A 13,769-nucleotide genomic window follows, 5' to 3' on the forward strand; every position below is an offset into this window, starting at 1 on the left:
GATATCTTCAACAAAAGAGTTATGATTGATTTTTATAAATATACGTCAGTATGGAAATTTGATTTTTATTAAAACTAGAATTATTATTCTTCGCATTTTATTTAAAACTGAATATTCATAATTATATTCACAAATTATTGCTGTAGTTACACCCTCGTATCGCACTTTGTAAAGCTTTTTTTCTATCAGTAGTTGTTTTAGATGCTCATAAATGTGTCTAGGTTAGAAACAAGATGATTTACAAACTCTTTTCTTGTTTCATTTCATATTTGATTATTAATTAATATATAATGCTAAATGAATAACTCGATAATACATTATTTGAGAACTATTGAACTGAAACAATCATAATGCACACTAATTCATTCAGATACAAAAAAATGTTTAATATTAAAATTTTTTCCATAAAACGTTACTTTTATCGTTTAAATTTTGTATTCGTTCTTGTTAGAATTATTCATAAAGCATAAATCATAATGCTCTAACCTATATCTATTTATAAGCACACCCGTTACTATCTTATAAGAAGAAAAACCATAAACATATCGTGACAGAATTATAATTTTAATATTTAAACTATTAATACTTTTTTAAGGTTTCTTACAATTCTTTATGGCATGTAGCAAAATTTTTGGCATCAATGATACATAATACTTCTTCGGATCAAGTCAGCAGCTTTTTCTGCAATCATAATGGTAGGAGCATTGGTGTTTCCAGAAACAATAGTTGGCATAACAGAAGCGTCAACAACACGTAAACTACGAACGTGACGTACCCTAAAAATTATACATTTTAGCTAAATTGAATAAAATGAATAAACGAAACATTTAAGTATTCCTCACCTGAGTTTTGGATCAACTACTGCACTTGTATCCCAAGAGGGACCCATTTTGCATGTTCCAACTGGATGATATATAGTTATAGTAAAAGTTCTAGCTACACATTCGAAGTATTTATCTGTCCACTGATCATATTTTTCACATCCTGGAAAAATGGTCTTAAATGGTTTAACGCCAAACTTTCTAAATGGAGCAGATATAGCTAATGAAAAACATATCTTCATAGCTAAAGCAACAAGATATAATAATAAAATTACATTTTTTAAATGAAAAAATATATAGATCAAAATAAATAACTCTATACCTTCTACTAAAGTTTGAACATCATCTGTGTCAGTTAAGTATCTTGGATCGATCAATGGACGATCGTAGGGATTTGAAGATTTTAATTTTACTCTCCCTCTACTCTTGGGTCTCAGTAAAAGGGGGTATAGAGTAAACGTATCGTCATAAATATATGGATAATAAACTTGCCACCACATCTGAAAATAAATGCATTTTTAAAAAATTCTACACAAAAGCTATGAAAAATTATTTTTAATTTAAAATAGAGTTACTTTATTGCTTATTCCCATAATTTTCCGAACTGTTTCTCCTCCGTCTGCAACCGGACTGCTAGGGACAAAAAGGACTTGTACGTCAGGCCAATCGTCAGTAACGTTACCATAACGTGTATTGATAAATCCCAAACCATCAACTCCTCCCAAATTTGTTAACGGTCCTGTGATATTAAGTCTATAAGTCTTACAATATATTAGCGAGGTTGAGGCCGAAGTTTTAAACGCGAAAACGTGTACGTCGGACGTTCCTGTAAGCCTAGAAGTTTGACAATGGCGTTTGGAATGTCGAACATGATTCCACTGGCTTTCCAAACGCCATTTTCAAACTTCTAGGCTTACAGGAACGTCCGACGTACACGTTTTCGCGTTTAGAACTTCGGCCTCAACCTCGCTATTATTAATATAGGTCTACGATTTATTACAATTATACTAACTTACCAACTCCAAAAAGAAAATATTTAACAATATTTTTAATAGACATAAGTCGTGGTTCCAAAAGAGAAATTGGTGCATTTATTTTAAAGTGAAGACCCGCAGCACCGACATGATCTTGTAAATTATAGCCAACTGGTAAATTCGCTATTACTGGAATCTGAAATAGGTTCATTATAAAAATTAAAATTATTACAGAGACATAGAAAACTTATTATTCTTATAATATATGACTTAACTTTATTTAAAACGATTTTTTAACTCACATTCAATGCTTCCAATTCGTCTTTAGGCCCTATACCAGATAACATGAGCAATTGCGGAGTATTAACAGCACCTGCTGAAACAATTATCTCCTTTTTGGCATATACTATGTTATGTTTACGATTCCAATCAAAGTGCACACTGTGTGCTCTTCCTCTATGAAACCCTATCTGTAACATTAATACGAACGTTAACACTAAACAATTCATTCTGCTTAACATTATAATAAAACGTACTTTAGTAACGTATGCGTGTATTAAAATGTGCAAATTATTTCTTCCTCTAGTTAATTCGAGAAATGCTTTGGCAGTGCTACATCGCGCTCCTCTACGTATGGTCCCTTGAGGAATGGCAAAACCTAAACATAGCAAATATAATCATAAATTTCTTTAGAACATTATTTTTAAGACAATTATATTCAAAAGTATAAATATTCAATTAATTATTATTAAAAATTTGAGTAGGCCTAAAAGTATTACCTGTTTGTATAGGACCATTAAGATCTATATTACGATAACCAAAACGTCTTCCAGCTTCAAGAAATGCAAAAGTTAAATCTGTAACGAACGGTGGAGTAGAAACTGTAAGTGGACCATCTCGTCCATGATAACCTAATGATATATAAACTAAAGTAAGTATTTCTGTTTATTCATTTGGGTTTTCTTCCATAAATTTTCAATATCTCCTTACCATTATAAGCAATTTCTGGATCACGATTATCTTCGGATCGTATAAAGTATGGAAGTACTTCCTTCCAACTCCAACCATAAATACCCTGTTGAGCCCAATTATCGTAGTCTCTTCTATTCCCTCTAATGTATAACATATAATTAAGCACGCTTGAACCACCCAACACTTTTCCACGAGGCCAAGGACAACGCTATTTTTTTTTTTTTTTTTTAATAAATTAAAAATGACATTATTTTCCAAACTACAAATTTCTAGAATTATAAATTATTAGAAAATTAAATTCTAAATAATATCTAAAGCATCAAACATCAATAGAAATGAACTGAAACACAAAAAAATTAACACTCATAAAACCAGTGAGGCGTCTGAGCTAAACAAACATTTAATTAATTTTATTACCATAAAATTAGGTAATTTTAAACAAGTTTTATAACGGAGTTCAAGCTTTATATTTAATGACATTACTGTTTTATTAAACGAGTTCAATTCAAAACAGAAACTAGTAAACACCATTTTCGTGTTTACTTAGTTTTCTACAGCAACTTTCAAGCAGAGAATCAGTAAAAGGAAAACAAGTAACCATTTCTTGGGTTATTATTTAAAAATATATTATTTTCCAAACTACAAATTTCTAGAATTATAAGTTATTATTAATGTTCTAAAGTATTGCACCCCTTCTGAGTTCATATGAATCAGCAGAATGTTAATAATGCATAATTCTGTGTAACCTGTGATGTGGATAATGTATTAGTGATAAGAAGTGATAAATCTGGAAGAAAAATAAGAACTGCAAAGTTCGGTTTACTGAAATGTATTTTATATGGCAGACATATGATGTTTAAAATTTCGAAACTTGTTTTGATATACTGAAGAACGGTAAATAAAAAAAATTAGACAAAATTCTCATGAATACATTGTATATATTAATATTTTTAGTTGGGCTGAGATCTGTTAAATTTCCATCGTAATTTCGCATATTTATTCCCAGTTCTGAAAATTCTTTTCGCATCTGGAAGAGCAAAATGTCGGAGGATAATCGTTTAATATTTTAAAGATATTAAAAAATCATTAAAATCAGAAATTCGCTCTGTAGATATCTGGCAGGATGTCAAATCTTGTTGGAAAATGTATGGCTCCAATCCAAATATATCTCTGGCTATGGTGACGATATAAAGTGTAACAACAATTTCGTACGGATTTGCATTCAGTGTGTCATCCACGAAATAAAATCTTCCAACGCTATTGATTTCACTTCAAGTCATCACTGAAGGAATGCCTCTATATTAATTTAATTAACAGTGGAACGAGAACAGCTCAATCATATTCAGACCATCCTTGTGGAAAACTTCAACGAATTTCTTCTTACTAGCGTAAATTTACATATGTTAGGTATTGGGGCACTTGTGGCACGTGCCTCCTTTCGTCTCCGATCCTCTTCCTAATCCCATGGAGTCCCAAACAACAGAAAATTCGTAATTTCTAGCCTATTCTGCAAATATAAAAGAAACTAATGAACGATATTTGTCCTAAACCCATTCAACTTCGTCGTGTGTTGATCAAAACCCCATTTCTTGTTTTCAAGGCCATGTTAGTCCGGAGTGCAACCGGCACCACTTTGTGGGAGCGCTGATCCGACGTTGAATCATAGAGTTCGAAGCACCTTCCGTAATGTACAGTACGATGCTCTTTTTATAGCTTGTGCCTCCCTTTTCCATAGTCTGCGGTCTCCGCTGGTTGGGTTTACTGTAAAGTTAATTGTTGACACAAGCTGAAATAGCACAGCATTAAATTGAGCAGTTAACTACTAATTTTTTATTTATATCAGCGGATGATATAATACTATACAATATAGCTGATGCCTTGGCAACAATATGATGCAATGCTTCTTCAACATCTCATAATCATTACTTAGATTATTGCACCTATTAACACTAGATTTAGCAAAAAATATTCATTTTGCAATAGCGCGCAACGTTAACAATTTAGAACACTAGCGTATACATTATATAGATAATCTTTTTCCAAATACATATAAATCTTTAATATATTAAGTGACGGCTTCTAACGTTACTCAAATAAATGCATATTTTGTATATTATCCTTTTAACTTAATTCACAGATATAATAATTAATTTATTAATATAAATTACATATTTTCGAAAGCCTTTCAAACTTTAAATAATATTTGTTTATTTTAACAAATGAACATAACAATCAACAAATGCTGTGCTTTAAAATATTTGAATTTATAAAATTTGAATTATAATTCATTAAAATCAATAATAACAGTTTTTATTTATGAATACATTTCATAAAACATATAATATCCTTAAACTAATAAGATAAAATAACTGAAAATAATTTTCGAAACATCAACTAAACCGTCAAAAATTGTAAATTTAATTTGGGCTACAATTTGAAAAAAATTGTCGACAATAAATTCCCACTGTTGTCCGTTGTCTGTCTGTCTTTCCCTTATCTCGAGAACAGAGGTAGGTAGATAAAGGAAGAGACCATATATGGAAACCTTAGGGGCAAGAGATTCTGATTAACTATATAAGAACATCCTACGCAAACTGAAAGTTACGTTATTTCAATTTAAAATTTCACCTTGAAAAGTGTTAGATAGATTATCAGCACGATTCCTGTTAAAGGAAAAGTATGATATACAGGGACAAACCACTGCTAATTTGAGGTGGAAAAAATATATTTTAAATTAAATAAATTAAAAAATATGATTAAAACTTGCAGCCCGGCATTGTGACAACGTCACAATAAATAATTGCTCGATAATCCTTTACAAATATACTTGCTGATTGTCTTCAGTGTTTAGTCAGTTTGTTCAGTCAAGTTTATACAAAATAAAATTACAGTGTAACGAAGAATACCAACTTGCCACAATGAATTCGTAAAGAATTAAATAAAATTTTTCCAAATTTGAAGATGGTTTGTATGTAAGCTGGTTTTTAAAAAAATTATCGTCAATTGTTCTATTATACAGTATTATTTGACTATTTTTTTTTTACGTTTTTCTACCGAAGAATAAATGGTAGGTTTATATTATAAAAAAGCATTTTGGAACGAAAGGTACAGAGAATAAATCAGATATACAAGCCATAAGTTAACCCCAAAATGACATCCAATTTGTTTAAAATGTTATTAGAAGCTAAAATATAGCGTTATTATTTTCATTTAAATAAACAATATCCTAAATTATATGTTAGTTATACATTGATAAAAGAAAATATGTTAACTTATTTTCTTAAAGTCTCATATTTTTAATATTAAATTGAAGTTATTTAACAAGAAAAAGGGCCCAATAGTGGCCAAGTGGTTCCATTCTCTGAACACTGGAAGTTGCAGTAGTGGGTTCGCGCCTCGCCAAGACGGACTGGCCTCCTGGTTTTCTCCAATCTGTAACGCCTGAATAGAGGCCAGTTACCCTTAAAAAGACCTCCCGGATGGCATTCCCCTAGGTAGATCGCCCAACTGTTGCGTTGCCGTAATTTAATAGAACAAACAAGAAAAAGAGATATTTGGAACGCTTACTTTTTCGACTAAATTCTTGTAAATCTAACAAATGATAGAGTTACTAATAATTTATTAAAATTCAGGAAATGCACAGTAATTCATTCTAAAACGAAAATTACCGAAAAATACGTTATTCGAAATTACATCTACATGCATATAATAAAGTACTGAAAAAATAATAATACTCGAAGAACAAAACGTTCAAAACAATGTTAACTTTCGAAAATTATCACAAAATGTGCAAAGTTACTAGTCAAATGAAATTAAAATATTCTGTGGACTGCTGAAAATTCTTCTCAATATTTGTACATTTTAAATTAAGTGTATCGCATTTATGTATATAAAATACTAAATATATAATGGTTTAAATTAAAAATCAAAATTCCTAATCGTTAAAATATTATATTTTATTGGAATATCATAAACATTGTGTACCGCCGTGTCAAAATTGATAAATAAAAATTTATAGTTTCCGAAAATTAATTAATAGCAATACAAAGACACTTAAATAGAATAAAATCAAAATATACTTTAAACGTAAAAATTTGGTTTGATGGAATACGGCAACGCAAAACGTGGACAATCTGCCAAGGTGCCCGCAGAAGGACTTTCTAAAAAAACTGGCTTCTATTTAGCTGCTAAATGTGAAGAGAATCCGAAAACTCTACGTGGCCAGCCCATTCATTAGTGGTTTTATGTGCCGGCCACTGATGAGATTTATAATATAAAATTGTTTATTAGTTATCTAAAATATAATTTATAGTTGTTAAATGAATCTTAAACACTCTGTAGCCGAGATAGCAGACTTATCACACACTGAAGACATGAAATTAACACTTCTATCATCAGAAGACAACTTCAGTATGCTATGCATTTCAAATGAAATAAGAAGTAAAGTTCCATTGCCTTCTGATGATACAAGTATCATTTTCATGTCCTCAATAGCAGCCTGATAAGTCTGTTATCTCTGCTACGATCTTTGAGATTCGTTTAACAATAATCATTGAGACAAGAAGTTTTTATATACTGATTTATAGCTTTTTATGCAGAAAACTATTTTAAATTATCCAATGCACACAATATAACACCGTAACCATAACAGTATAATACCATAGTTATTTTGGGAGCGCAAAACAATTGGCATCAGGCACCATTTCTGTGCACACTCAAAAAGAAGAGTGAACATTATTTATTTTTTAAAAAATATTATTGGATTTAATGTTCTGAAAATATAAATTTTGTATTACAAAATCCATTTTCATTTTTAGAAATTTTGCGTCCTGCGAATGTAACATCGCTGTACTGGGGAAATTTCTCACGTGTTCAATTATTGTTGGCACGTCATCACATTCTGGACGTATTCATAAATATAGACTATAGCAGCTACAGTAAAACCCCGCTTTTACGACCCAATTGATTCTTGGAAAAACCTAAAACATAGTGACGTAAAGCGAGACGTTCTATTTTACGCAAGAACAATGTCACAAATTAAGAATCGTTCTTGGAAATAACAGTATTTAATACAGTTATTTGTATTAAATACTGTATACAAATGGCAGCAAAAATATGAAATTTAATACAAGTTAAATAAATATATATATTATACACTCGTTATAATTTAAAATAAAGAAATTCAAATAAACTTTTATATTTTGACACTAGAGGACGCTTTCTGGAACTGCAATCTGTGCCCTCTGGTTCCGATATACAGAAGCTTATAGTAATATTTATTAAATTAATACTAATATTTAATTTAAATGTTTAAATGTTTAAATTTAAATTAATGTGTTGCTATTTTATAGGAATGTTATTTAATTACATTCCTTTTTATTGTTTTTCTGTTTAACAACAGTGTAAATATAAATTTTGATTGTTTACGCCATCTGTTTTCTTAATAGAAAAATAGTTTAAAATTTAATAATTTTAATTAAATATAGAAAACATATACTGTAATTCAATTTCTACAATTAACTATATTAAATATTTCATACTTAGTATTATTACTAGTAAATAAATTTATATTTAATATCGTATTAATAATTAAATTTTAATGTATTATGTAGTAAATGCTTTATATTCTTTTAAATTTTATTAAAAAAATACAACAAGACCTGCGATTTAATAGATAAATTGGATTTGGCCAGCAAAAATCACGCTAAAAGTTTGGTTTACCCCGTTTTAGCGGACACCCTTCCTTAATTAGTCTGTTAAATCGAAGGTCTACTGTTTTCCAGGGAATATTCTGATTGAATTGATTAAACTATTAGTATTTAATCTTTATTTTATTTAGTACGAAGTATTCTAAGGGGAGGAAAATATTTGTATTCTCATGCCAAAATTAAATCTAAATGACTATGTAAAAATAAATAAATAATATTATGTAATATTGATTTTTAACATAAAATTTTAAATAAAAAAAGTATATATATATATATATTAACAAACTTTATCAATTAATCCGAAACACGATTCTTGTTGTGGTACAGTTAAATAAGACCAGTCAAGGTGCGACATTTGTAACTCCGATGCTAAAATAGGTATTTCGGTTTCAAACGAAGGCATTCCTCCCGCTTCTAGTAACAAAACTGAAATATCGGGATCTTCGGAAAGTCGGCTAGCTAATGTCGAACCAGCGGTACCTGCTCCAACTATTTACACAAAAATAAATAAAATAATTAAACAAATCAGCCTGCTGCCATCTGGCGAGAACTTTTATCTCTAAAATATAAAAATTATCAAATTTATTTTAAAAATATAAATTAAACTTTAAAAAACTAATTCAAATAAATAATTTGTATGTTTTCATATTTTTAAATGTTTAAGTGGCTTTATGAAGCACTCATAATAAAATACAGTAATAATTTTTAAAGTGTTAATGATCTCAGAGCCTGAGAGATGAAGATGGGCCTAACTAATCCTGAAAGCCCTATTCTTTTACGAAAGCCATAAAGATAGAATATATATATACGAATAAAATAAATTTTACGCCACTTATCAAAATAAACTTTTTAAATATTAATTTGGAGGCCTCTTTATTTGGATCGTACGGGGTCTTTTAATGATTACAAATCTGTTCATTTCTGTTATGTTTTCGTAAGATGATAATAAAATCTGTTAAAACTCTTTGTTGCTAATATTTAAACTATAACGTATTAACTAGGTGACATTAAAACTGAAAAAATAAATAAAACTTACTTATTATATAATCATAGGATGGTAAAAAATAATCCTTAATTGGCAAACTTCCTTTGTATATGTTCCATACGTACAAAGAGGCGAAAAATGGTAATAAACTTGATAAAATATGTAATAGATTTTGCATTATCCTAGGTTCATGTTAAGTGATGAAACAGTTGGGGGAAAAAAATCTGCGTGAAGAGCATTTTGTTTCGTAAACTATATCAATTTTCACGCTATTTAATTCAAACTCCACCTTGATGAACCAACTGACCCATATGTTAAAGAAATGGTAGAAAAATTTACAATATTTTGAAAAGAAAACTTTAAAATTCTTTGTTAAATTAAAGGATTTTCGTATATAAAATCGAGTTATGTGTCAACTTATAATCAATGTTACATTATGACTTTCTAACATTTCAAAAAGTGAGATTTTTTACAAATAAATAAAGTTTTATAAACTTAATTTTTATTTTTTAAATATTAACGTGCAATTTATATTAATTTCTATGTTAAAAATCGATGTTATTATAAGTTAAATTAACAAAAAAAAAGAACGTGTATATTTTTTATAGATTTTAATTAGTATTTTTTATAATTCGTTGTACCACGTGGAAAATTTTTAATGAACTTTGTTAGCTTAAAAAAATCGTATTTTAAAAATGCATGACTACCGATGCAGGCAGCCATTAGCCTTTGATGCTTTATTAACTCTCTCTCTGTTGTTCGAGTTGCCCTTATCCAGTTTACTGGCATGACATCAAAGTAATACTATAACGAGATAGTATTGTAAGTTAACAAAACAAAATTCTAAAATTTTTAAATAAATATTTTAAGTGTTTTGTTCGGATTAGCAATAGGCCTACGTCCTTTTGTAGATCGAATCGAACCTCCAATAACGGTCACCTCCCAACAATGGACACCTCTGAACGGTCGTCATTTTCCAGAAACTTTTTTAAATGCATACAAAATAACCTCCAGGCAACGGCCATTTCTTATGTTGTATTGTACAACTGATGTAGGCAACCGCAGTGTTGTCGTAAGAAAAAACAAGTTAAATGACTATTATGTCGGAAGCCTGAAGAGGGATTGAGAAAAAGTAAGAAAAATAAAGCATTAAAAATAAAAGATAATAAAACAGTATATAAACTTTATATAATTTTACTTTTCCGGCTCTGTTACATATAACAGATGGGGAGATAAAGGGTCGTGTGCATCTCCAATAGGGTCGGACTTAATGACGATTTTACTCGTTACTAGCATTTACAATTTTTTATAAAACCCATCTCTATTTTCAAAATTAAGTTTTTACCCATTTTATAATCTTTAAAAGTATAAAAAGTTTTTTAAAACAATATGATAACAGATAGCGCCACCGAAGATTGCCGGGAAAGTTAAGCAACTCGTCGCTGGATTTCTTAAATTTGCAAGCTCTTGCTTAAAAATTAATTTATGTATATTACAACCTAAACTTTATTTAACGATAGTAAAAGTCCCAATTTTTTGGGGGGGGGAATTTTTACTATACTCGTGTCCAAAGCTAAAGCAAACACACGAATGTACTGTATTTGGCAAAAAACAGAAATGAACGGTTCTCCATAGCAATGAATCGTCAAAATGCTTTCTCTGAGACATACCTGATAAGCTACTGATTAATCAAGAACATTTCCTCACTGTCAACGGTCCTAGCACACATTTGTTTGTCAGAAACGATAAAGAACGTTGCTATCGTGCCTCATTTGCCTGACACTTGCGTGATAGAATGACACTTTGTTTATTTACATATGAGTAAGTTTCAGCTGGTGGTGCCGATTATCTATATATAAACTTTCGGTATGGGCCGGAAGTTATGTGATTTAAGATAATAATTATTAAATAGTTAAAACTAGTTTAGAATGGTCTATACGTCATTTTCTCCAGTTCCATTCAAACAGAATGCTATTTGCTTCATTTTACATTTATAACGTGCTTGTGAAATATGAATTATAAATTTTGTTTAGATTAATGAATGTCTTGCAAATTTGTGAAAAGATTATAAAAAACTGTGAAATAATAAAAAGAATGTTTAATAAAAGACACACTCGTTTACTTATTAAGTAAAACCAGGAACAGTGAGTGTCATTTTTACTCTGAAGATTTACATCAATGTATTAGGATGTTGTAAATTTGTATTAAGAAAATTAAAAATTAATTAATCAACCCTTATATAATAATTAGTCTTTGTTATCTATTACCAAATTGATATTATTTAATCATTAATTATATAAAATATGAAAAATACATCAGATATAATTTAAATACATTAATTTAATTCACATATAGGTTATGACGAATAAGGTAACAGGAAAACTATCTAAAAGTGAATAGAAATCAGGTTGGTAGAATATTGAATAAGAAAGGGTGGGAAAGATACCATTTTTTAAAATCTTTTTCATTTGTCTAACACCCGAGGTAGTTCACTAACTGGTTTCTCGACGATTAGACGTGGTCTTTGTCACGTAAACTTTATGATTAGACACACATACCGACAATATCACATAAATGTATCCTACTAAATACTCATTTTTTTCATTAATATTTTATATAAACTAATTACTTTTAGAATTATCACTAAATGTATAAGGCCCTGTTTGAAGACCTTGTGCAAACTTTCGCATTTCATTAAAAAAAACACGCACACTTTTATGAATCGAGTCATTAATCAATTTTTTTATCAGCTGAATTCTGAAAGGTCTCTTTTATATGTTACGTTTTTCAAACTTTTCAATATTTTATGATTATCGTTGTTGTTTCTTGTGTGGTTTTTTAGAATTTGCCAATTGTTGTAAGCTACTACCCTTAAAATTTATTTTTGAAATCTGGTCATCAATACACCTTTGTTATCAATATAATCACATTCATGCCTTAAATACAGTCAAATTATTTATAAAAAATATCTATGGTTTTATATGTCAATCAATTACGCACAGACATTTAATCTTAGAGTACGTGCTGGTTCCTATCGGTCGAATTTCAGAAGTGCAAGAAATTAAAAATAATAATAAATATTTGTAAAAAAAATATCACGAACGACAAAAAATAATAAATATTTGTAAAAAAAATATCACGAATATATTAGGAAAATATCTCGAGTTGAAACAAAATCTTTTGTTCGCAGACTCTTGGTATTTCAGATTCGTATATCATCAGCTTGAGCATACATTCTAAGAAACGTTGAAAATTTAGAAATAATGTCTCTCCTTCAACAAGGATCTACATAATTTGCAATTGAAATTGAAGAAAGTGATGAATGCGACATTGACAGTACAGATTACATATGTGATTGATTAAAAGAATTTCAGCTTTTAACGCTTCACTATCTTTATTCACTTTGCGCAACGACATATTTCTATAAAGAATGTGAAATATATCCATAAAGTCTGGAGTTTAATGCTAAATATGATGTTTATTTAATAAAAACTTGACAAATGATGCGTTTTATATTTTTGGCCGTTTTTGAGATTCTCCGAAGTAGCCGAGTTTTTGAGACCGAATGGCTAAACCTACTGAACATTAGTCGCTGGTCGTGGTTCTGTGCCTGGTGAAGGGGCTAACTACTTGGAATTTTCTGGATTTTCTTTAGGTGCCTAAATAGAGGCCACTTTCCCATAGAAAGTCTTCCCGAGAAGGCATTGCTCTTTGGCAGATCGCCCATATGTTGCGTTGCTTTATTCCATCAATCCAATTCAATTTACCGCTGTGGAAAGCCTGGATCGAAAAACCCAGTAATTTCTTGAAGATGGTCTATCTATCCTACTCATCACTGGGATGCCACATTGTGGTCGTGGCCGAACCCACGATGAAAATGATTAAAGGTCTTTTTAATGTTCAGACGGCGAAATTATTAAAAAATCAAAAAAACTACATATGCTCTATCGCTTATTCTACGTCTATTCTTATTTACATTATATTCACATTTGCAGAGAAGCTTCTTATTTAGAACTCTAATGCATCTAATGGTTCGCTTGAATCATTTAAGTAAAGACATATCATTTCAGAGAAGGTACTGTGTAAAGAATAAAAGATATAGATAATATAACAGTGGAAAACTTCAAAGAGAGAATATCTCAATTTATACAGTTTTTTATACAATTAATGTGTATTCTTCTATATGAGACCACAGCTGTCAACATTAATAGAAATAAACTGATAAAACTGATCTACAAAACAATGTCATGGGGTTTGTTTGTTATAATTTATATTCTCCATATAGTGACCGCCTTTCTGAAGTGGCCAG

General features: G+C 29.8%; 1 protein-coding gene across 1 annotated transcript; it reads right to left on the reverse strand.

Moving 5' to 3' along the window:
• Positions 1-637: 637 nt before the first annotated feature.
• On the reverse strand, positions 638-9,638 carry LOC136972333 (glucose dehydrogenase [FAD, quinone]-like). The gene is made up of 11 exons (XM_067266888.1): positions 9,512-9,638; positions 8,762-8,964; positions 2,786-2,975; positions 2,575-2,706; positions 2,315-2,453; positions 2,098-2,251; positions 1,838-1,991; positions 1,397-1,560; positions 1,144-1,321; positions 843-1,065; positions 638-776 (listed from the first exon to the last, which is right to left on the reverse strand). Exons 1-11 carry the CDS (start codon positions 9,636-9,638, stop codon positions 638-640), a joined length of 1,803 nt encoding a protein of 600 aa, XP_067122989.1.
• Positions 9,639-13,769: the final 4,131 nt, after the last annotated feature.

Source organism: Centruroides vittatus, unplaced genomic scaffold (assembly GCF_030686945.1).
Source record: "Centruroides vittatus isolate TY-2023 unplaced genomic scaffold, ASM3068694v2 contig_290, whole genome shotgun sequence".
In the NCBI taxonomy this organism is placed as follows: domain Eukaryota; kingdom Metazoa; phylum Arthropoda; class Arachnida; order Scorpiones; family Buthidae; genus Centruroides; species Centruroides vittatus.

Excerpts from the sequence above, each read along its gene's own strand:
- LOC136972333 (XM_067266888.1), bottom strand. The coding sequence starts at position 9,638 with ATGCAAAATCTATTACATATTTTATCAAGTTTATTACCATTTTTCGCC. Across the intron at positions 1,992-2,097 it reads ACGAATTGGAAGCATTGAAT|ATTCCAGTAATAGCGAATTT; the intron begins GTGAGTTAAAAA and ends AACCTATTTCAG. Across the intron at positions 1,066-1,143 it reads TGTTCAAACTTTAGTAGAAG|CTATGAAGATATGTTTTTCA; the intron begins GTATAGAGTTAT and ends TTGTTGCTTTAG.